The 24,640-nt window shown below is 37.2% G+C and overlaps 1 protein-coding gene across 2 annotated transcripts in view; it reads right to left on the bottom strand.

The window, feature by feature from the left end:
- SPG11 (SPG11 vesicle trafficking associated, spatacsin) overlaps positions 1–24,640 on the bottom strand; it is a 76,402-nt gene that overhangs the window by 25,272 nt on the left and 26,490 nt on the right. For both annotated transcript variants that reach the window (XM_060149103.1, XM_060149096.1), the window contains exons 16-27: positions 23,024–23,227; positions 21,578–21,684; positions 19,592–19,737; positions 18,253–18,414; positions 15,853–15,919; positions 11,774–11,939; positions 10,428–10,633; positions 10,067–10,175; positions 8,998–9,157; positions 8,350–8,622; positions 7,510–7,710; positions 6,644–6,751 (exon numbers count right to left, since the gene is read on the bottom strand). In XM_060149103.1, coding sequence (XP_060005086.1) covers positions 6,644–6,751; positions 7,510–7,710; positions 8,350–8,622; positions 8,998–9,157; positions 10,067–10,175; positions 10,428–10,633; positions 11,774–11,939; positions 15,853–15,919; positions 18,253–18,414; positions 19,592–19,737; positions 21,578–21,684; positions 23,024–23,227 — 1,909 coding nt within the window. The remainder of the gene's footprint in view (positions 1–6,643; positions 6,752–7,509; positions 7,711–8,349; positions 8,623–8,997; positions 9,158–10,066; positions 10,176–10,427; positions 10,634–11,773; positions 11,940–15,852; positions 15,920–18,252; positions 18,415–19,591; positions 19,738–21,577; positions 21,685–23,023; positions 23,228–24,640) is intronic.

A 24,640-nucleotide genomic window follows, 5' to 3' on the forward strand; every position in this document is an offset into this window, starting at 1 on the left:
CTGAAAGCATTTCCTCTAAGATCAGGAACAACACAAGGATGTCCACTCTCACCACTATTATACAACATAGTTTTGGAAGTCCTAGCCATGGCAATCACAGAAGAAAAAGAAATACAAATTGGAAAAGAAGTAAAACTGTCACTGTTTGCAGATGACATGATACTATACATGGAGAATCCTAAAGATGCCACCAGAAAACTACTAGAGCTAATCAATGAATTTGGTAAAGTTGCAGGATACAAAATTAATGCATGGAAATCTCTTGCATTCCTATATGCTAATGATGAAAAAATCTGAAAGAGAAATTAAGGAAACACTCCCATTTACCACTGCAACAAAAAGAATAAAATACCTAGGAATAACGCTATCTAGGGAGACAAAAGACCTGTATGCAGAAAACTGTAAGACACTGATGAAAGAAATTAAAGATGATACAAACAGATGGAGAGATATACCATGTTCTTGGATTGGAAGAATCAATATTGTGAAAATGACTATACTACCCAAAGCAATCTACAGATTCAATGCAATCCCTATCAAATTACCAATGGCATTTTTTATGGAACTAGAACAAAAAATCTTAAAATTTGTATGGAGACACAAAAGACCCCGAATAGCCAAAGTGGTCTTGAGGGAAAATAACGGAGCTGGAGAAATCAGGCTCCCTGACTTCAGACTATACTACAAAGCTACAGTAATCAAGACACTATGATACTGGCACAAAAACAGAAATATAGATCAATGGAACAGAATAGAAAGCCTGGAGATAAACCCACGCACCTATGGTCACCTAATCTATGACAAAGAAGGCAGAATATACAGTGGAGAAAAGACAGTTTCTTCAATAAGTGATACTGGGAAAACTGGACAGCTACATGTACAAGAATGAAATTAGAACACTACCTAACACCATACACAAAAATAAACTCAAAATGGATTAAAGGCCTAAATGTAATACTGGATATTATAAAACTCTTAGAGGATAACATAGAAAAACACTCTTTGGCATAAATCACAGCAAGATCTTTTTTGACTCACCTCCTAGAGAAATGGAAATAAAAACAAAAATAAACAAATGGGACCTAATGAAACTTAAAAGCTTCTGCACAGCAAAGGAAACCATAAACAAGATGAAAAGGCAACCCTCAAAATGGGAGAAAATATTTGCAAATGAAGCAACTGACAAAGGATTAATCTCCAAAATATACACACAGCTCATGCAGCTCAATATCAAAACAACAAACCCAATCAAAAAATGGGCAGAAAAAAAAAAAAGTGGGCAGAAGACCTAAACAGACATTTCTTCAAAGAACACATACAGATGGCCAAGAGGCATATGAAAAGATGCTCAACATCACTAATTATTAGAGAAATGCAAATCAAAACTACAATGAGGTATCACCTCCCAATCAGAATGGCCATCATCAAAAAATCTACAAACAATAAATGCTGGAGAGGGTGTGGAGAAAAGGGAACCCTCCTGCACTGCTGGTGGGAATGTAAATTGATACAGCCACTATGGAGAACAGTATGGAGTTTCCTTAAAAGACTGAACTTAGAACTACCATTTTTTAGCAATAAAGTGTTTTTAAATTAAGGTATGTATATATATATTTTTAGACATAATACTATTGCACCCTTAACAGACTACAGTATAGTGTAAACATAACTTTTATATGCACTGGGAAACCAAAAAGTCCATGTGACTCACTTTATTGTGATATTCACTTTAGTGCGGTTGTCTGGAACTGAACCTGCAATATCTCAAAGGTATGCCAGTACTCTGCTTACAATAATGGACAGAATAACCTGACAGGAGACAAGTAAGGAAAGAGAGGACTTCACACAATAAACCAACTAGATCTAACAGACATACACAGAACACTCTACCCAACAACAATAAAAAACACATTCTTCTCGAGTTCACATGGCATATTTTCCAGGATAGAACATATGTTAACTCCAATTAAGTCTCATAGATTTTAAAATACAGATATCATATGAAGTATCTTCTCTGACTTCAATGAGATGATGTTAGAAGTCAATAACAAAAGGAAAACTGGAAAACTGACAAAATTGTGGAAATTAAACAACACATTTTTAAAGAAGACTCAAATTACTAAATCAGAAATGAAAGTGGGGACATTACTACCTATTCTACAGAAATCAAAAGGATTATAAGAGAGTACTATGAACAACTGTATGCCAAAAAGCTGGATGATCTAGATGAAAAGGACAGATCCCTTGAAACACAAAACCTACCAAGACTAAATCACAAAGAAATAGATATCTGAATAGACCAAATCTCCTAGTAAGGAGATTTAATCAGTAGTCAAAAATCTCCCAACCGCAAAACAAAACCAAAACCAATTCCTAACAAAGAAAAGCCATGGACCTGATGGGTTTACTGATGAATTCTACCAAACATTTAAAAAACTAATACCAATCTTTCTCAAACTTTTCCAAAAAACTGGAGAGGAGAGAACACTTCCCTACTTATTCTGTGAAACCAGCATAATCTTGATACCAAAGACAGATAAAGACACTACAAGAAAACTACAGACCAATATCCCTTATGAACGCTGATGCAAAAATCCTCAACACAAGACTCGCAATCTGAATTCAGCAGCGTATTAAAAGGATTATATACCATAACCAAATGGGATTTATTCCTGGAATGCAAGAATGGTTCAACATACAAAATTCAATGTATATGTCACAGTTTTCTTCAACAGAATGAAGGGAAAAAAAACCCCACATGATCATCTTAATTGATGCAGAAAAAGTATGTGACAAAATTAAACACCACCGCATGATAAAAAAAAAACACTCAACAAACTAGGAATAGAAGGAAACTACCTCCACATAATAAAAGCCTTATGTGAAAAACCCACAACAAACATCATACTCAATGGTGCAAGACTGAGAGCATTCCTCTAAGATCAGGAACAAGGCAAAGATGCCTGCTTTCACCACTTCTATTCAACACAGTTCTGTAAGTTCTAGCCAGCGTGCTTAGGCAAGAAAAAGAAATAAAACGCATCCAAGTTGGAAAGGAATAAAATGATCTCTGTTTGCAGGTATGATCTTATATAGAAAACCCTAAAGATTCCACCATAAAACTTAAGGGTAAATGAATTGAGCAAAGTAGCAGGATACAAAGTCAACACACAAAAATCAGTTGCATTGCTATACACAAACAATGAGCAATCTGAAAAGGAAATTATAAAATGTTTCCATTTCCAACAGCATCAAAAAGAATAGGACTTCCCTGGAGGTACAGTGTTTAAGACTCTGTGCTTCCACTGCAGGGGATGGGGGTTCAATCCCTGGTCAGGGAGCTAGGATGCCACATGCCACATGGTGCAGTCAAAAAAAAAAAAAAAAAGAATAAAGTACTTAGGAATTAACTTAACCAATGAGGTAAAAGACTTGTACAATGAAAACTACAAAACACCACTGAAAGAAACTAAAGACATAAGTAAATGGAAACACATTCCATGTTTATGAATTGGAAGTCTTACTATAGTTAAAATCTCATTACTATCCCCAAAATCTACAGATTCAATGCAATCCCTATGACATTTTGTTTTTACAGAAAATTCTAAAATCATATGGAATCTCAAGGGACCCCAAATAGCCAAAACGATCTTGAAAAAAACTAAAAAAACTAGAGGACTCACTCTTCCTGATTTCAAAACTTACTACAAAGCTACTACAGTAATCAAAATAGCCAATGAAGACAGACATATAGACCAATGGCTAAGAAAAGAAAGCCCAGAAATAAACCCTCATATACATGGTCAAATGATATTTGACAAGGGTGCCAAGACCATTCAATAAGGAAAGAACAGTCTTTTCAACAAATGGTGCTGGGAAAACTGGATATCCACATGCAAAAAAATGAAGTTGGACCCTTACCTAACAACCTACACAAAAATTAACTCAAAATGGACCAAGGACCTAAATATGTAAGACCTAAAACAATATAACTCTTAGAAGAAAACACAGGATAAGAGCTTCACAACACTGGATTTGGCAATAATTTCTTGGCTAGGATACCACAGGCACAGGTAGCAAAAAAAAAATATGCAAATTGGACTTCATGAAAATTTAAACAATTTTGTGCATCAAAGGACACCATCAACAGAGTAAAAAGGCAACCCACAGAATGGGAGGAAATATTTACAAATCATACGTATGACATGGGATTAATATCCAGAATATATAGACAATTCCTAAAATTCAACAACCAAAAAAACAAGCAACTCAATTCAAAAATGGGCAAAGGACTTGAATAGACATTTCTCCAAAGAAGATATACAAATGGCCAATAAGCACATGAAAAGATGCTCAACATCACTAATCATTAGGGAAATGCAAATCAAAAATACAATGAGATACCATCTCACACCCATTAGGATGACTACTATCAAAAATACAGAAAACAGGGCTTCCCTGGTGGCACAGTGGTTGAGAGTCCGCCTGCTGATGCAGGGGACAGGGGTTCGTGCCCCGGTCCAGGAGGATCCCACATGCTGCAGAGCGGCTGGGCCCGCCCGTGAGCCATGGCCGCTGAGCCTGCACCTCCGGAGCCTGTGCTCCGCAACAGGAGAGGCCACAACAGTGAGAGGCCTGCGAACCGCAAAAAAAAACAAACAAAAAAACAAAAAAACAGAAAACAAGTGCTGAAGAGGATGTGGAAAATTGGAAGCCTGTGTACTGTTAGTGGGAATAGTATAGCTGCTATGGAAAACAGTATGGCAGTTCCTCAAAATATCAGAAATAGAATTACCATGTCATCCAGCAATTTCACTTCTAGGTAGATACCCAAACAAATTAAAAGCAAGGTCTATATATATTCGTACACAATGTTCATAGCAGTATTATTTGCAAAAGCTAAAAAATAGAAGCAACTCAAATGTCCACTGATGGATGAATGGATAGGCAAAATGTGATATATAAATACAATGGAATATTATTTAGCACTAAAAAGGGAGGAAATTCTGACACACGTTACAACATGGACGAATCTTGAGGACATTATGTTAAGTGAAATAAGCCAGTCACAAGAAGAAAAATACTGTATGATTCCACTTCTGTGAGGTACTTAGTCAAAATCATAAAGACAGAAAGTAGAATGGTGATTGACAGGGGCTAGTGGGAGGGGAGAGTGGAGAATTTTACAAGATGAAAAGAGAGTTATGGGAAAAAAAAAAAGAAAAGAGAGCTATCCGGATGGATGGTGGTGCTGATGGTTGCACAACAATGTGAATGTAGTTAATGCCACTGAACTATGTACTTAAAAATGGTTAAGATGGTATAGGGCTTCCCTGGTGGTGCAGTGATTAAGAATCTGCCTGCCAATGCAAGGGAAGACGGGTTCGAGCCCTGGCCCGGGAAGATCCCACATGCCACAGAGCAACTAAGCCCGTGTGCCACAACTACTGAGCCTGCGCTCTAGAGCCCATGAGCCACAATTACTGAGCCCGCATGCCACAATTTCTGAAACCCATGAGCCTAGGGCCTGTGCTCCACAATGAGAAGCCACCGCAATGAGAAGCCCGTGCACTGCAAGGAAGAGTAGCCCCCACTCGCCGCAACAAGAGAAAGCCCGTGTGCAGCAACGAAGACCCAACGCAGCCAAAAATAAATAAATAAAATAAATTAAAATTTAAAAAAAGACGCCTGTTTAAGAAAACAAGGTTAAGATGGTAAATGTTATGTGTATTTTATCACAATTTTTAAAAATAATTTAAAAAAAAGAAGATACTGTATGGCTCTAGCCATGGAGAGTGACAGATGAAGGAAATGAATGTCCCTATTTTCTGTGATTTAGGAACTTCAGGCATATTTGAATAACTGATTCAGTATTTTCGAATAATAAAACTTTAAAATCTTCATTACAGTTAAGACGAATGTGATTGAGAGGAAAATCATATACACAAGTTCCACTGTGATGTATTTGTTGGGTAAAATCAGTATACGGTTTTGTCTCATTTATCATAAAGCTTTTTTGGGATAGAGAGGGCAAAAGTGCTGAAACCCCAAGCAGGACTAAGGCATATTTTCCTTTTTTACAGCTTCCTCTTTCTTCCATAGGGTTAATTAGCTCCACATGTAAATAGCTCTGAAACAAGCATCAGAATAGGTAAAGCCTGAAATTGACCATAAGGCTCAGCATCATTTGGACAGAGACCACAAGGAGTGTTGATGGAAAAAACCATTATTTTCTGTCACAGTGAATAAAGCAGTATTAAACACCCCTCACTCTCAATGCTCTTGGAGTTATTGTGGATTGGCAAAACATGGCCCATGTACCCCCACACTCCTCTGTAGCATCCACAGTGGATACCATTATTCCCTTTCCCACTGAGCTTGGCTGCGGCCTCAGGATACTGATAAGAGTTCATTAGCACACTGGATGAAACCTCTCTGTCATCCATGGCAACTGATGTGCTGTAAGCAAGGTCCCTGCAACTCCTGTCCTGCCTCTCCATCTCTGGAACAATACAAATGATTCAGTTTGCATTATGCCACGTAACAGCTATTCAACTGCTGCCACATCCTGACTACGAGCAGACGAGAGGCCACTTTAGCCAATTTCAGATCAGCAAGAAAGAGCACTATAATTCCAACTTACAGTTTCAAGGCTCTTCTGGAACTCCAGAAGTTTAGCTTCGGCTTCCTCATAATTCTTGAAGAACATACACAGTTCATACATCTCCATCATGAAGAGTAATGGGGACTCCTTTGAGGAAGAGTTTGAATGAAGTTAAAAATCCTGACACTTAATCAATACTACATTCTCAATGAGTAATGCCAATATAGGAGAGGTTAAAGTAAAAAACAAAACTATTAATAACAGCTTTGTAGTAGAATGAAATCATGTATATTAAAAAGAAAGGAAATTAAATTTATATTTCCTTTTGGAAAAAAGATACTCAGGCCAGGTACACCTACTCAACAGTCCATACTCCAGTCTATACTTGGTCCACTACACATGAGCAAGAGATATTCCATTAGACGCTGCTAAGACACCTCTACATACACTCCTGGGTAATGGGCTCCACTGATCTGTTAACCTACTGCTTGTTTGTGGCATTAATCCATACATTTCCATCACTTTGGTGGGAGCTTTTTGGTCAGAGGATAGGAGTTTTAGAATTAGAGATTATGGATCTGAACCATAAGTAAACCACTTACTAAAGTACTCTGAGACCCTGGGCATGTTACTTAAGTTCTGTGAGCTTTGGTATATCACTCTGTAAAATGAGGATAATATCACTTCATAACATTCTTCTAAAATATTACTTTATATAGGATTATTGTTAGAATCGACTAAAATAATATATATAAAGCACTGTGCTAAATAAATGATAGTTCTAATATCGTTATCTGTTGTTGGCTTAAAAAAAAAATCCCAGAGATAGGAATAATTTTAAAAGCCAACGGGGGATATTCTGAAGTAACCCTTTTAAACTGAGGAAAGAAATGAACTAACACTACCTTAAAGAAAAGCTGGAAACCTCTGATGAGAGTTTTGCTCTTCTGCCGTGTTAATAATGTCCTCCAGATGACTGAGAGGTCCTCAAGGTCCCAAGTATGGCCCTCCATTGAGTCCTGAATGTGTCCCATTGCTTCAGCTGCAACACTGTGCTCCACAGAAGTGATGATCCAAACACAGAGGCAAGGAATAGCACTGGCGTCCTGCCAGTGGATAAGAACTTTTCAAAATAAGATAATGACTGCACATGGATTACTTGACTGCAGAAGCTTCCAGTAATGCTACAACTACAGATGAATATTTCCTGTTTAGAACAAGTCACCTCACGAAATTGGTTAAAATGACTTGAAAATCCTTCAAACATGAAACAAACTCTAATGAACAACCAAGGGAACAACCAGTTATAAACTGTCCTGCAGAGTATAGTAGGTCAAAAGGCCAAGAAACCGAGGGGATATATGTGGAGGTCAGCAAAGTACTAAGTATAAGAAAACAAGACTGTCCTCTACAGAACTGCTGATCAAGGGACTGTTCGGAGCATCCCTCTTTCCTGCTCAAGACACAGATGTGGTCGGTCCACCAAAGCATCCTTCTCTATGACTGCCAACCGGAAGCCAAGGCTCTGATCACTTAAGTTACTGAACATTAAGGCACAAGGAAATGCACTAGATGGCCTGAAGCCTAAGCTGGGGAAGCACAAAAAGTGGCAGTGACCTTGGAAGCACATGCTAGGGCCTCACTGTCATCACCTCACATTCTCCCTGATTATCAGCCTTCCCTGTCTCTTCCCACTTTTTCTACTGCCCTCTGAGTCCCTAATGTAGGCTTCTCAAGATTCTCACCTGGACACATGAGGCCAGGACACTAAGGATTGGGGCCTGTTGTTTCACTGCTTCTGCCAGGAGCCAGCACCAGGAGTTTGGCACCTCTGAGCACTGAAGCAGAATTTCAAAGAAATCAGTCATCTCTACTTTGTTTCTTTGCAGTTCCTGCGGGGACTTGTTGCAGACTTGATCACTGTCCATTCTAGACTTGGACACTGAGGGCAAGTTCTCAAAAGCCAGTCTTAAGTGGTCTTGAAGAACAGGGCTGAAATATTGGAGAAGAGATTTCACCTAGAAAACATATTAGATGATTGATGATCAAAAAAGACAACCAACTTCCAATTTCAGCTGGAGCTGAAAATGTTGGAGAAAAGCATAGGCACAATTGTTCTTTCTCACCCTGAACTGCGTCAGAGGTGACCATATAATTTTACATAGTTGTTGTGTTTGAGTAAGTTTCCATATTCAATCTGGAGTCACAAAAACTCTTCCTTCAGCTCTTTAGTAGTAATGACTAGTCCTCTGAAGCCAACCCACTGAAATCTTAGTAAAAATAATAGTATCATAGCAAACAAAAGCCTATGTATACACAACAGAAAGAACACTGTCTTCTGAGAAGTGTTCCAATTTCTCTTCTTGAAAAACTGGCAACAATTGGTTGCTTACCTCCTCTGGGTGGTAATTATGGAGTTGGCTGTGAATAATAAACTGTAACCAATCATTTGCTTTGGCACATTCTCTAAGGTAAGAGGTGCTCAGTTTCAGATTGTGGAGCCTGCAGAATTGTACCACTAATGCCCACTGGCTGCTGGATTCACTGGATAACCTATAATTGGGAGTGGGGGTGGGGGGTAAGAGGAAAAAACTCGTTAAAATGTAGCTTTAAACTGGAAACTTAGTAAAAAATAAACTACAGTATATTCTCTAAAAAGCCTTTCAACAAATACTTATTAGACTGCTTTGGGGGAAAAAAGGACTCTTTCACCCATAATGTACAATAACTTTCTTAGCATACTGGCAAAATTCATTCCTTTTTTATCAACCAAGTATCTATCAAACCAGCTATGCACCATCTTTAGGAGAATTGAGAAAAATAGTCACTCAAGAAATTGTCTGAGTGCTTAATTCTCTTGCATGATTCACTTTAGACTATGAGAGCCCTGATCGGTGCCTGGGCTTCCTTGCTAAGGGGAGGGTACCTGCTGAGAAGGAAACTGCTGAGAACAGTCAGTGACAGGAGGTACACGAGAATGGTGCATTCCCAGGGTCGGGGTAGCGGGTCAGCCCCAGTGGAGAATAGCACAGAGGAAAGATGACATAAATGTATAAGGAGAGGGGCTTTTGTGGCCAGATGGTCACCTCACCTTCCATATATTATATGGACATATATTAGCAAGAAAAAAATCAAGGACATCACTTAAGAGTCAAATTTTGTGACATCTATCGTGCTCCTTCTGAAATGATTTCAACATGTAACACTTAAGAGACTTCTCAGACCAGCAGCACAGTAGAGGAGACAAAGCTCTTCTCCACCTCTTGGAAACTCTATCTGTAAAGAGGGAATCATTATCTTCACCCTTCTTTTACTGATGGCAAGATGCAATTGAAATCTGTTATGTGCTCGATGAGTAAGAAGATAAGGTCTGGTGAAAACATGTGTTGGCAGAAAGACTAGGCAAACAGATTGGAACAATAAAGCTTGCTAGAAAAGAGGCTGGGATCGCAACTCACAAACCTCTTTATTTCCTGCTGCTGAATGCTGTCCCATATACCTTCTTCTAAGAGAACAAGCAATTCTTCTATGGTTGACTTTTCACCCATAGCCAGTTTAGATAGTTTTTCAGCTATAAGAAATATAAACAACAAAATATGGTCAAGAGAAAAGGTCGGGAACTGGGCAGTTCTGTTTGAAGAGTATGGCCCAGAGACATTTCAGAAACCCATTAAAGGGCCCAATAAAGTGAGATAAAGTGCAAAAATTCTGCAGAAGAAGGATGAAACAGAAGATAACTGTTTCCTCCCCAATCACTCACAATTCAATGCCTTAGACCTATTTGTCCCTTGTCCTCTCAACAAATGACATAAAGGTGCTGTACCTAGAGACTCTCTGATAAAGTTGTACTGAGCATCTTCATTTCTACACGTGTAGCTCAAAATTATATTGGCCACTTTCATATCAACTCTGAGCTTGAGGCTGTCGAGGCCAAGCAGTTCTAAGAAACAAACACAGGCAGCTCCTATTGATGGTATGTGGAAGGAGGAGAGCCCTAAAACATAGGCTTCATTGCCTACTTGCTGGATTCTGAAAAAGAAAGGAATCAAAATCACATGAGCACGTGAACATTTTTTCTCACCAGGAAAAGCAGATTGAATTACATCAGTGATACTTGGAGCATCAGATGCATGCGATTTTTGACTTCCTCCCCCTTCCCTTTTTCACCCCTTATATACATCCATTTAGGCTCTAGGTAGCTTTTAGTCTCCTTCTGGCTCCATAGCCCCCTATTCCCTTATATTTACCTTCTCCTAAAATGCCTACTCATAGTCCAAATTATTTTTGCTTCCAACTTTATTCAAGGAACGTGGAATAGAACTTATGAAAGACTACCAACTTATGATCTTATTAATTGTATGTACACAAACTACCAAGCAAATTAATGCCACCTAAAATTTGACATCATAAAGCACATACATTTTAAACGACTCATATATGTACTTTTACATGAATAGAAAAATTTTGAGGAAAGATGCACAAGAAATTAACCATGTTTATACACCATGTAGAATGAAGATGAGAGAATGAGGGACTTTTTTCTTTCATTTTTCACCCTTCTGACCTACTTAAATATTTTAACATAAAGATGCATTATTTTGTTAACTATAAAACAATAAATAAAATAAATCTGTATTTAGCTGCTGATTATATCAAATACTCCTCCCAATTCTGTGCTTTATAAAAGTGAATTATAAAAGACCAAGATCTTAAATACAGAATTCACATCTCACTATAGAATTCCCTCTTTATAATAATTGCTAACATTTGGCAAGCTCCTGGATCATTATTTAAAAACATGGTTTTCAGATATATTTATTATCTTATTTAAAATATATTTTAATCTTTTTTCCTATTAACAAAAGTAAGGGAATTCCCTGGTGGTCCAGTGGTTAGGACTCCATGCTTCCACTGCAGGGGGCATGGGTTCAATCCCTGGTGGGGGAACTAAGATCCCGCAAGCTGCATGGTGCGGGCCAAAATACAAACAAACAAAAAACACAAAAGTAAGACAAGCTAAATGCCAAAAATCTGGGATATACAGAAAAGCACAAATGAAAAAATACATATATATATAATTCCCCAGTCAAATATAATTACTAACTGTGGTATGTTTCCAATAGGTTTTTTATATGCATTTATATGCATGTGTAAAAGTACAATACTTACAGCTGCTTGGGGGTCTTGCTCTTGGTTAATTCCTGAATCAGAAAAGTACCAAACGCAAACGATGGTCGTCCATGATGTAAATAATAAGCAAAATTCAGACGTTCTACTATAGCATATTTATTAACCAGGTCAGGGCTAGAGAAATGTGGGAGCTGACTCGCTGCATCTGGGGGGAAAGTGAAGCAGTATTAATCCTCTGCACCTCACCATGATTAGTTGCAGATCTGCATGTGGAAAACTTTACTCTGCAATGGTAAAAGAAAACTGGTTGCTGTAATCATTTTGTACCACTGTGTATCACTTTGAACCACCAGGATGTAATAATTTTATTTTAATACGTGGAGGTAGCCCTCATTTTATACAAAAATGTGTACCTGAGAAGCTGCATAAAAACTTATAAACAGGGGCTTCCCTGGTGGCGCAGTGGTTGAGAGTCCGCCTGCCGAAGCAGGGGACACGGGTTCGTGCCCCGGTCTGGGAAGATCCCACATGCCGCGGAGCAGCTAGGCCCGTGAGCCATGGCCGCTAAGCCTGCGCCTCCAGAGCCTGTGCTCCACAACGGGAGAGGCCACAACAGTGAGAGGCCCGCGTACAGCAAAAAAAACCAAAACAAAACATAAACTATGCTTTTCCCCTACTGAACTTACTTGTTATTTTAGATGCTTTAATTTTGTATTTGATGATCCATTAAGTTCACAGTGGCAATAACCCTTTAACTACAAAATCTCTGCTAATGATTTGCAAGTGTAGCTTTTTAATTCATTCATGCAGCTCATATTTATATGAATCCTCTATTCACCAAGGCCAACTCACTGTACCTTTCTCCAACAAATACTTTGAGAAGAACATCCTTTTCTCCATATTAATACCCTCCTAATAAACTTTTGTTATCACTACCTGTACTTTCTGATGTTGGATTCATAGAGCACCTTATTATCTACATCATGATACCAACTTTCCAAGACCAGCAGAGTAGTCAAAAGTTCCTCTGTGTCCACAAAAAAAGCAGAAAAAAATTTTTTTTATCTTTTTAGAAAAATACGAAGTCAAAAGATATTTGGATGTGAAAAGTTGGTATGAAACAAAGTTAGGGCTTGATAGGAACAGTTAACTGCTTCTTAACTGCTTACTACCTATTAAAAAAACGAGACAAAACAACATTTTGAACTGTTAACAGTGCATCTGCTCTTATTTTCAAAGTTCAGAGCTTATTTCTGAAATAAAGTTGTATCCCTCCCATGGAATTCCAAGGGCTTTTTATATTGTGACTTAGCTCTTATTAAAAAAACGGGACTTGAAGACTTTAGAGGAGTCTGTCATCTTACAAAGCTATTACTTAAAAGTATACCTCCTCTGAGATTAAAAAACTGTCACACGCCTTATCTGTATTCTTTGTAAGATCAGAGTGACTCTGGTAACTTACAATTACATATAAAACCATTCATTCATTCAATATTTGCTGAGTTCATATAAAGCTGAATGAACAAACTTGAGTTTTTATTCAAATAAGACCCTGAAGTTTTAGTGGTTTGGTGGCTAGTATGGAGATTTTGCATAAGAGAAAATTCTACCTGAAGAGAAATTTTTCTCTGGCCTGCTGCAGAAGCCAAATCACCACGCAGTTGCCTTGTGGCCACTTTCAGTGGTAAAACCATATGATAAAAGAAGTCAACATTCTAATTAAATACAACTCTCCAATTTAAAAAATCCGTATTATGTCTTCATGATAACTGTTTCATTTAATTTGTGCTTTATTGCCTCAAATATGCTTTAAACTTCTAAAAATCAGGCAGGGCACATGCCTTCAGCTTCCTCTGTGTACCCAGTAGAGTGTTCCATCTCCACCAGGGCCTCAGGACTCTGGCTGATGGAGTTGGAGGCATTAGAACAGTACAGGGGATTCTGTCTACTCTCCGGTAACCTCACTGAGATTAGAATATTTTCACTTGAAAATGCGATAAGCACTACTTTATCCTGCACTGAACAAATATCGATTGAATATCTATTATAGGCCCGGCACTGCACTAGGCACTAGGTAAATTCAATATATTGAAATTTGAACTTATAAAACTGACACATTAGAAAATGCACTTTTACATAAGTCAATAAATATTTACAGGGTATATATTACAAGGTATATATTATGTGAAAAGTACTAATTTGAAGCCTCCTTTAGAGTAATGTAGGCAGAGGCACCACAGGTAATATGATATTAAAGGCTAATTCAAAATGAATAAGTAAAAAAGAAATAGAAAAAGCAGAGTTTAAGAATAACACACACAAAAAAAATCGGGAAGTTTTATGGTCTAGAGAGGATGGCAGTGTGTGTGCATCTGGTGCTTACCATGTGTCAGGAACTGCAGCAGCTTTTTAAATGCCTGGTCTCCTTTCATTCTCATGTAACATGTGAGGTGGACACTGTCACTTACTTATTTTATAGAAAACTGAAGAGAAGTTAAATCAGTTGCCCAAGGTCATACAGCTATTACATGGTAGAGCCAGGATTTGTCTAATGCCAACACCTATGCTCTTAACCTTTATAATACTATAGTGCAAGTGAACAAGGATTTTTGGAAAGGGAGAAATTTAAGCAGAAGGTCTATATTACATTCCCCAGCAAGTAAAGCACTAGTGACCTCATACAATGACTTTTAACTCCCAGTATGTTTTCAATTCAGCTTCCTAGAAAATGTTTTCCATCAAAACTACCATGAGGTATCACCTTACTATGGTCAGAATGGCCATCATAAAAAGTCTAAAAATAATAAATGCTGGAGAGGGTGTGGAGAAAAAGGAACCCTTCTACACTGTTGGGGAGAATGTAAATTAGTACAGCCACTATGGAAAACAGTATGGAGGTTCCTTAAAAAACTAAAAATAGAGCTACCATATGATCCAGCAATCCCACTCCTAGGCATATATCCAGAGAAAGCCATAATTTTAAAAGATACATGCACCCCAATGGTCACTGCAGCACTATTTACAATAGCCAGGACATGGAAGCAACCTAAATGTCCATCAACAGAGGAATGGATAGAGAAGATGTGGTACATATATATATAATGGAATATTACTCAGCCATAAAAAAGAATGAAATAATGCCATTTGCAGCAACATGGATGGACCCAGAGATTGTCATACTGAGTGAAGTAAGTCAGACAAAGACAAATATCATATGATGTAGATGTAGATGTAGATGTAGATGTAGATGCTTATATGTAGAATCTTAAAAAAAAGGTATAAATGAACTTATCTACAAGACAGAAATAGAGTTACAGATGTAAATTTTTTCTGTATAATCAGATTTTTTCTGATTTTTTCTGTATAATTTTCTGTATAATCAGAAAAGATACAAGCACCCCAAAGTTCACTGCATCACTATTTACAATAGCCAAGACATGGAAGCAACCTAGATGTCCATCAGCAAATAAATGAATAAAGAAAATGTGACACATATATATATATACATAGAGAGAGAGAGAGAGAGAGAGAGAGAGCGCCATAAAAAATGAAATAATGCCATCTGCAGCAACAGGGATGGACCTAGAGATTATCATACTAAGTGAAATAAGTCAGACAAAGACAAATATCATATGATATAGCTTGTATGTGGAATCTAAATAAACGATACAAATGAACTTATTTACAAAACAGAAAGAGACTCACAGACACAGAAAACAAACTTATGGTTATCAAAGGGGAAAGGGTGGGGAGGGATAAGTTAGGAGGTTGGGATTAACATATACACACTATTATATATAAAACGGATAACCAACAATGACCTACTGTATAGCACAGGGCACTATATTCAATATTTTGTAATAATCTATAAGGGAAAAGAATCAGAGAAAGAATATATATACAACTGAATCACTGTGCTGTACACCTGAAACTAACATAATACTGTAAATCAACGATATTTCAATAAAAAAAAAGAAAAAAGAAAATGTTTTCCAGTGGAATATGCCTTTATTTTTAAAATAGAAAGCAGAGGGGAAACTAGGTTGGCTTTACAAAAATGAACTTCTGTCAACACTGCTGAAATGCTTCTAAAGCAAGAAGAATCCATAATGACTTACCTCCTATAGTCAGTGTGTTGGCAGACTGCCAGCCAAACAATCTGCTAGGATCAAAGGGCAATAATGACTGAAAAAGGGGAAAAGTCAAATCAGAGTTAAAAGTTAATTGATTCTAAAGTGAAGTAAACAAAATCATATGAAAGAGCTTCACAGGCAGTTCGGCTTCCCTTCTTCAGGGCAATTAAAAACTTTTATCCTTCTAGACATAAATTCTTTGAACACAGAGCATATGAGACATTTTTCTACATTAATAAAAATAGAACTGGCTATGTTCCTTTTAAAGACTCTCCGCACTTCAAACTATGTCTGCAAAGTATACTCTCTTTTGATAGAACCAGCATCAATTATAATGTAAAAATGGCTTTAGAAGTCCTTTGGAATCAAAAGTCAAGAGGACTGAGAGGCTAGAAAATGTTACCACCGTAAATACAACAAGGTGTGCTGAGGCAGGTCAGGAAAGAGTGAGACAACTAGATCAAGGGTTAAAGGAATGTGATGAACAAATCATCACTAACAACAGCAAAGAAAAAACAGCCAACTAAGATCAGGTCAGTCAGAAAAGGTTTGAGAGCAAGGAGCGCTGGCTGTTTTGAAATCTGTAGGCCAAAGGTTTAGCAAAGACAGTAAATAGATGGTGGGAGGGATACAGGAGACAACAGAACTCTTAGGCCAAGATCTGGATGGCTAAGAAAAGAGCAGCTTTAATTTTATTTATGTATTTATGTATGCATGTATGTATGTATGTATGTATGTATGTATTTACTTATTAATTCTTAGTTCCCAGACCAGGGATTGAACCTGGGCCATGGCAGTGAAAGTGCCAAGTCCTAACCACTGGACCGCCATGGAATTCCAAAGCAGCTTTAATTTTAAATTAAGGGAGAATCTTGTGGTCTATTAAGGAAGGAATACTCTTCCTAAAATAACAGGACTAAATAACTGCATCAGTCAACCTGAAAACAGAACAAAGAACAACCTGAAACCTCTTATGTTTTAGACTGATTGAATCCACTTTAGGTAGTAAAACTATGTTTTTATATAATCTACTTATATCTAGTTTATATACCAATGTTACTCAAAGTGCTGACCTGCAATGAGATAAGAAGCTTGTGATAAATATAAATCTAGCTTACTGCTTCCTTCTTTGAGAAAGTCTTGCTACATAAAATCAGAACAAAACAAACGAACCCAAAAAAAAAAAAAACAACCCTGCTGACACATACAAGCAACAAGCAGTTCATGGACTGGCGCCTGCCTGGGGACTACATTTTTAAGTAGCACCAGTCTGTACCCTAAAAAATTTCACATTAGAGTAAGAGAGGTTTTGTACCTTCATAGGATTATAGAGTTTAGATTGAACTGAAGACACTATAGGAATATTGGTACCCAGGAAAAAAAGCAAAAGCCTTTTGGAATGAGAAATGAGCAAAAGAAGGTGTCCTTAATTGAGGATCCCAGGATAGGTTTCAGGGAATCTGTGAATTCCTCTGAAATATAAGCAAAATTATGTGCAACTTTTCTGGGAAGAGGGTTCATAGCTCTCTCACATTTTTTTTTTTTAATTTATTGTTTTTGGCTGCGGCATGTGGACTCTCTAGTTGTGGCAAGTGGGCTTCCCTCTACTTGAGGCGTACAGGCTCTGTAGTTGCGTCACACAGGCTTAGCTGACCGTGCGGCATGTGGGATCTTAGTTCCCTGACCAGGGATCAAACCCGCATCTCCTGCATTGGAAGGTGGATTCTTAACCACTGGACCACCAGGGAAGTCTCTCACATTCTTACAGAGGTCTTTGTCCTAAAGGTGACTTAAATAAATAAACAGCCCTATTCACTGAGAAGAGACAGAAATTATCAGTGGTAGAATGAAGCAGCTTTCAATGAAAGTAGCAGACAAGTATGCTGGCCAACTATCTGTCTGCTCTCAGATCCATTTCTACCTTTCCCATGTTCTGCCCTGAACTGCGGAGAACTGCATTTCCCAAACTCACTTGCCCTCTGGCTACCAGATAGGTATAGGCATGAGAGACAACATGGGAGATTAAAGGTGGCAAGAGGGGAGAAACCAAGATATTTTCTCCTTCTTTATTTTCTAGGGCATCTCTTGCATGGTTCCAGCCCTACCCTCTCGTCCCAGCTCCCAGTAGGTAGCCCGGTTGTGATTTTAGCTCCCAGAGAGGCTACAGCTGTTGGGTTCAGACAACACCACTTTCTTGCAGCCTTAGGGGGTGTTGACTGCTTCCTTCTTTGTTAATTTTTGGGTTGTCTCATCATCACACGTTTGGTTTCTCCATTTTGCTATCATTCTAAGTAATTCCCTATATTAAATGTCCTCCATTTGGAAGACCCAGAGTGGTTCCTGTTTTCCTGGCTGAACGCTGACTGATACTCCTAAATACTGTACCTGAATCAGGTGGTAGAGTGTAATATCTGGTGGCAGGACACTAGGGGCAGTGTACTGTGGGAAGAGAGCAGTTTTAAGCTTGGGGTAAGGAGTTAATGCCATCTTCAGTAGCTGGGGATCTACTTTCTTCACACAGTTCTCATTTTCTTCATTCTGAACAACCTAAATAAAGAGATAACATGGTATAGAATAATGTTTTTCTCTTCTCCAAATTTAAGTCCTTTTTTCATAAGTAGCCTGTGAAACAAGGTTAGCTTGATATAATAGGTGGTAGAGAAAACAGCACTGGACAAGGAGTCAGTAGCCAATAGTTCTAGTTCTGGTTCTAAGACAAACTAGCTGTACGACCTTGGTCTAGATATTTAATATCAGGCAGGCTTCAGTTTCCTCATCTACAGAATTAGAAAGTTCAGCTAGATCAGTGGTTTTCAAACTGCATAAGGAAAAGCTGTTTGAAAAAAGGCTCTACTACAATATTTAAAAATTTCAGATATTAAATAGTAAATATTTTACAAGAAAAAAACCTACTAGACTAGATGACTCTTAGGTCCTTTCCTCTCAGGTCTCAAGTTATTCTGACTGATTTCTGACAGGTGATCAAAAACAGGAAGAATAAATAACCATGAAGTTAAGGTATACTGCAACAATCTAAAAGAGGTGGTATTAAATTAAGCTAGCATCAGTAACAAACTTTTGCAGATTAGATGTTTAACAGCATTCTTAAGTTCCCTCTAACCAGCCACACTATACTTTCAAAAAAGCAGAGACGGGCAACTTTTCACTGGATTCCTCAAAAGAGTTTTTAAGGGTAGCTAAAAATTATGATTTCCTTTTTAACTCTCAAAGAGGTCAAATAACAGAGAATAATTCCCAAGTCACAGATTTAAAGTATACTTACTCCAAGGAGCAATTAGATCTTGATTCTATCCTGAAAACAAACCTGGAGTATTAGAGAACAAATAAACGGGAAAAAAATCACTATACAACATTCAGTTGCCCCTTGGTATCCACAGGTGATTGGTTCCAAGACCCCCACAGATGCCAGAATCCAAGGATGTTCAAGTCCCTCATATAAAATGCTGTAGTACAGTCAGCCCTCCATATCTGTGGATGCAGAACCCCCGAATATGGAGGGCTGACTATAGTAGTCTCCTTTCAACTTAAGAAGATACGATATAAAGTTTAAAAATTCACCCTTGTTTTATGCTCTTTAATCTAATGAAATACTTGTAAGTGGTTATATTTTAATATCAACTGAGACCTAGAAAATCCACCGATATTTCTGCTAAATTTAAAATCAGTCCTATTTTGCCATAATAGGTAAAAGTGCTGTCTGTACCTGGCTGACGCCCCCAGGGGCATACATTGTGGTAGCAAGGGCCAGGAGGGTATGTCCTTCCAATAGCATACTGCTTACACTGGCCTGGTTGCTGGGAATCAGTATCTGAGCATTTGCAAGGCTAGCCTGGAAGATCAGTTTGGGATCTGAAAAATAAGAGAGTACATTTTTCTCCTTGAGAGAGAGAAATACTAAACTAAGGATTACATAATTCTGAGAAAGAAACTTAATTTTTAACTCTGTCCACAGTAAGAAGGATTTTCTAAGTTTAAGAGCAATGGGAAAACGTCACAAAGGAAAAAAAAGAAAGATTTGTCCACATAAAAATAAAAACTTCCATTCAAACAAAGAAAATTGAAAGGTAGTAATGAACAAGGGGAAAAATCAACAACAGATGACAACCTAACAATTAATGCCTTCAACAAAGAGCTCATATCAATACAAAAGCCCAAAATACTGACTGTAACAGATAAATGGACAAAAGAAATAACCATTTTACAAACAAGGAAATATAAATGTCTGACACATAAAAATATATAATTCATTAGCAATAAAGAAATGCAAATTAAAATAGTAATTAGATGCCATATATCACCTATCAAATCAGCAATGATTTTTAAACATATTCATCCTCAAGCACAGAGCTGGTCAGTGTGCACAGAAGCTGGGACTTACAGAAAAGAATGGTGTAACCCTCCTGGAAAGCAATCTAGCCTTATATCAAGAACCTTCAAAAAAAAAAAAAAAAACGAAGAACCTTCAAAATGCACATAACCCCAGACCCAGGAATTTTATATCCAGGAACCTATCTGTACTAAGGAAATAATCTGAAACAAGCACAAAAATTTTATGTTCAAATATACTCAAGATTATTATTTATAACAGGAAAAATTGAAAACAGCCTTAATGTCAAAAAATGAGAGGATAGTAAATTAAATAAGAGTATTTCTATACAATGAAATATTATGTAGACATAAAATGGTCATTGTCTCTAAGAACATAGGAAAATTCTTATGTTATAATTACTATATGAAAAAACACAATATACAAATACATAGATGTTTCTGGTTATATCCCTAGCACTTACAGACTGTCACAGGTAGGGGATAAATAAATATTTGTTGGATGAATGAAATACAATATTGACTAGGTTTAAAAAAAGTATAGAGAAAATAACTAGAACAAAATATATTAAAACATATCAAGAGTTCCCTATGGATAGTTATCTTCCTGTTCACTTAAGCTATCTACCTATTGAGGTGTTATCTTGATAGTTGTCTGTGGCTTCCTATTTTTTTAATTATTATTTTTTAACAATGAAACATGTTACTTTATGATCACCAGAAAAATAAAACAAAACCAAAAACCCCTCAACCCACATTATGAAAAAAGTTATTCATTAGGAAAGAAATCAGGCATTACATAAAAGTGAAAGATTGGCTGTTGACACTCCTTGCGTATGTTGTGGCTTGGCCTGTCCCATTTCCTGAACCTCTAGAATAACACCCACTAAGCCCTCAGGGATCACAGGGTTTTTCTACCTGATTATAACCAGAGCAAGGCTCTCCATCATTGGCTCCACGAGAGAAAACACAACAATCCCACATATACTATGGATTTATTTTCACTCCAATTGGAGTTCCTTACTGAAAGATTCAGGGCAGCCATTTGGAAGACAGACCACCTCCTCATGGAAACAGGGTGTCAGTCTACCAAAGAGCAGGAACCTGTGATGAACTGGTAGGGTAAGAGATAGCCAACATAACCACACATGCTATCTGCTCCAAGTCTGGTTTTCTTCACTGTCAAGAGGCTAACTAACATTTTTGGTCTTTTGCTTTTTAAATAAAGCTTGAGTCTAGATTATGGTCAAATATTTGTCTACAGCTAGACAGTTTATTCAAAGAGTTCGCAATTTAAATTCCATTCAACAGACCAGTTATTTATCCAAAGCAAGTTTTATTATTTAATACAATACACCCATACCTGTTAAATTTCTGGAAACTTGTCGACACTGGACTAAAAATTCAAACCAAGGGTGAGCTTCATGTAATTCTTTTTTTTCCAAAAAGGGACAATTTGGAGGACTAAGTCTGTATATAAAACAAACAAAAAAAAAACTAACTGATTAACATAGAGGATAAGACAGACAATTACAATCATGTTTGCTCAGGGGATAACTAGCATAAAAAAAAAAGAACTTTGTAATTAAAAAGTAAATATAACACAATAAAATCCCAGTCTTGTGTTGTGTTTTACATATGCCTTATGATCTGGAAATAGAGAATTTTAGAGACAGGGATAATATCACTTAAAATGTATTTCCTACTGTGATGAAATTTTACCAACTCTGTATAAGATTACCACCAGATATCTTTGCACTTGAAGATACGCTGTATTGGTTGTTTTTTTTTTTTTTTTTTTTTAACAACAAAAGCTCTTTAGCTTTTTCAAACTTAAGAGGTTTTTGAAAACCTTTACGTAACTACAAGAGAAGCTGGGACTAAGCAGTTAAGGCTCATAACAGGTCCTCTAAAAATACAGCTTTTAAACTTTCACTTGCCAGTAGCTTTCAGGAAAACATTTCTGTGTTCAAAGTAAGTCTTAACGATATGAACAAGAAATACACCCTTTGCTTGACTTCCTAGTCTTTACTACACAAAATAAAATAAAAATGTTCTCCTTAGCACATGAATGTGGGTTCTGGAATCAAACATAAGTATAATTAAATCTAGCTTTACCAGTTACTAGCTGTACGCCTTAAATAGGGCACTTAGTCTCTCTCAAAGCTTCAGTTTCCTCATCTGTGAAATGGAGGAGTAAGTAACCACCTCACAGGGTTTTCTGAAGATTAAATGAGATAATGCATGTAAAGTACTAAGCCTAGTGTCAAGAACACTGTAAGCACTCATATGTTAGAGACTACTACTATTTTTATTATTACTGACCCAATAACAATTAACACTGGCCACAGATAACGATACTGCAGGTTGATCTTAGATATCAATATATATTGATATCTGTCTATCTAAATATAAGCTTTAGAGCATTTCTAAGATACCTTGCAGTGGCGATGAATTCAAAGTTTTTAACATTTGCTTGGTAATGAAAATATCAAAGAAGTCCAAGTTAACCTTTAGAATCCTCCCTCTTTTAAACTTGTAAAGCATTTCTTTCTAATTTCTAGTTATTTAAAAGGTTAACAGAGATGTTACAGAATTAACATCACCAAAAAACACATAATAAGCATTTAGTTGAATGCAGTATTGAACTAAAAGATGTACCAAATGTTAGAGTGGGAGGAACTACTTCAAAAAGGTCAGTATTCCTCACGAGAATGCTTAATATTTTCCTAAAAGTCACATTCAGAAGTAGTACAGAAAGAGGGAACATGAAGGCCTGCTCAAGGACAAGTTAATTCTTAGTACTCACTTGTAATAGTCAAGAAAGACATAAAGAAGATACTGCAGACTGTGTTCCAAACAATAGAGAATGAAGTGACAATGGAAATCCCAACCATCTTTGGACCTATAGTTTTGAACAGGGAGGGTATCTTGCATCACGCCCCCAATACGGTTCAGTCTTTTGAGAAAGAGTTCAAAGTCTTCTAGTTCAGATGTAAGAAAAATTCCATTCCTATTGGGCAGGTTTAAATAAAAGATGGCAAGTTAAAAAGTTGCTATATTCAGAGCAGACCAAATCATTTCCATTGTTAAGTAGTCTCAACTAGTTAAAAGTATTTACAAATTAATACTGCCAATTCTTACCCCATAAATATGTTCAGACACACATATTTTGCTAGTTACCAATAAAGGTTTCTGCACCACTGTAGTATTTTAATGTAGTAATGACAGTCTCGAGTTACATTAAATATTTCAAAAACCTAAACTAAGCCACCTCGATTACTTTGTTTTTACTGAAACTGTACAATCCAGTGTGGCAACAGTGGTTAAATCTTGAAGCTAGATGCTTTACACACTGAGGAATTCACCAAAATATCCAAACAAAATCATTAAGAAATTAAAGCAGAATAATTTAAATAGACCAACCATTAAAGAATAGAAATTTGCATTTAAATATTTTTTATAAGTTTACTGTTAAATACATCATACATACCATTAAAGGAGTATAGAGAACATATTATGTGGAGTTTAGAGAAACACTGCATAGCCACCACCCAGATTACAGAACACTGTACCTAGAAGTCCTTTGTGTATTCCTCCCCCTTTACGTGTGCTTTGCCCTCAGAGGGAACCACTATCCTTACTTTCATGATAACTATTCCCTTACTTTTATTCACCCATATAGTTTTATCACCCATGTGTGTAACCCCAAATAATATAAGGTTTGGTTTTGCCTATTTCAAACTTTATATAAGAAGGGAACATCTTAGATATATTATTGTCTTGTTTCTTCTACTCAACATTGTGTGATTTATCCATGTTGATACCTATGGCTATAGTTTTTTAGTTTTCATTGTTATATAGTGTTCCACTGTACGATTATACTACATTTTACTTATCTGCTCTAACTTTGATGATCATTGTTCCTAGATTTTTGGTAAAACAAATTTCCATTTCCATGATTACAAATGAGGAAGAACATCTCACATGTTTATTGGCCATTTGTGCTTCCTCTTTTGTGAAATGTCTATGTGTGCTGGTATCTTTCCCCTCCAGATCCAAGCTCTACTCTCCTGCTCTGCGTCCCTGGAGGCTCACCTGTATGGGTTGCTCTAGAAGACTCCTGTGCCCTCAGGTTTCTGTTTTGGTTTCGTCTCCTATGGGAGACTCCCATCGGGAGATAAGAATTAAAGAAAAAGGGAGGATGGGGATACCTTGGCGCTCTCTGTGTGAGGTGACAGCAGGTTGGCTAACATTCTCCACTAAGAGACACAACTCCTGCCAGGCAGCTCCCTTGGTCTCAGTAACTGCTGTCTTCCTTTGCCCTGCCAGGCCTTTTAGAAAGCCCACCCTACTCCCAAGGTCATGAAGATATTCTTCCCTACCGTCTAAAAGCATTATAATTTTTACATTTTACATTTAGGTT

Source organism: Lagenorhynchus albirostris, chromosome 1 (genome assembly GCF_949774975.1).
Source record: "Lagenorhynchus albirostris chromosome 1, mLagAlb1.1, whole genome shotgun sequence".
Lineage (NCBI taxonomy): Eukaryota > Metazoa > Chordata > Mammalia > Artiodactyla > Delphinidae > Lagenorhynchus > Lagenorhynchus albirostris.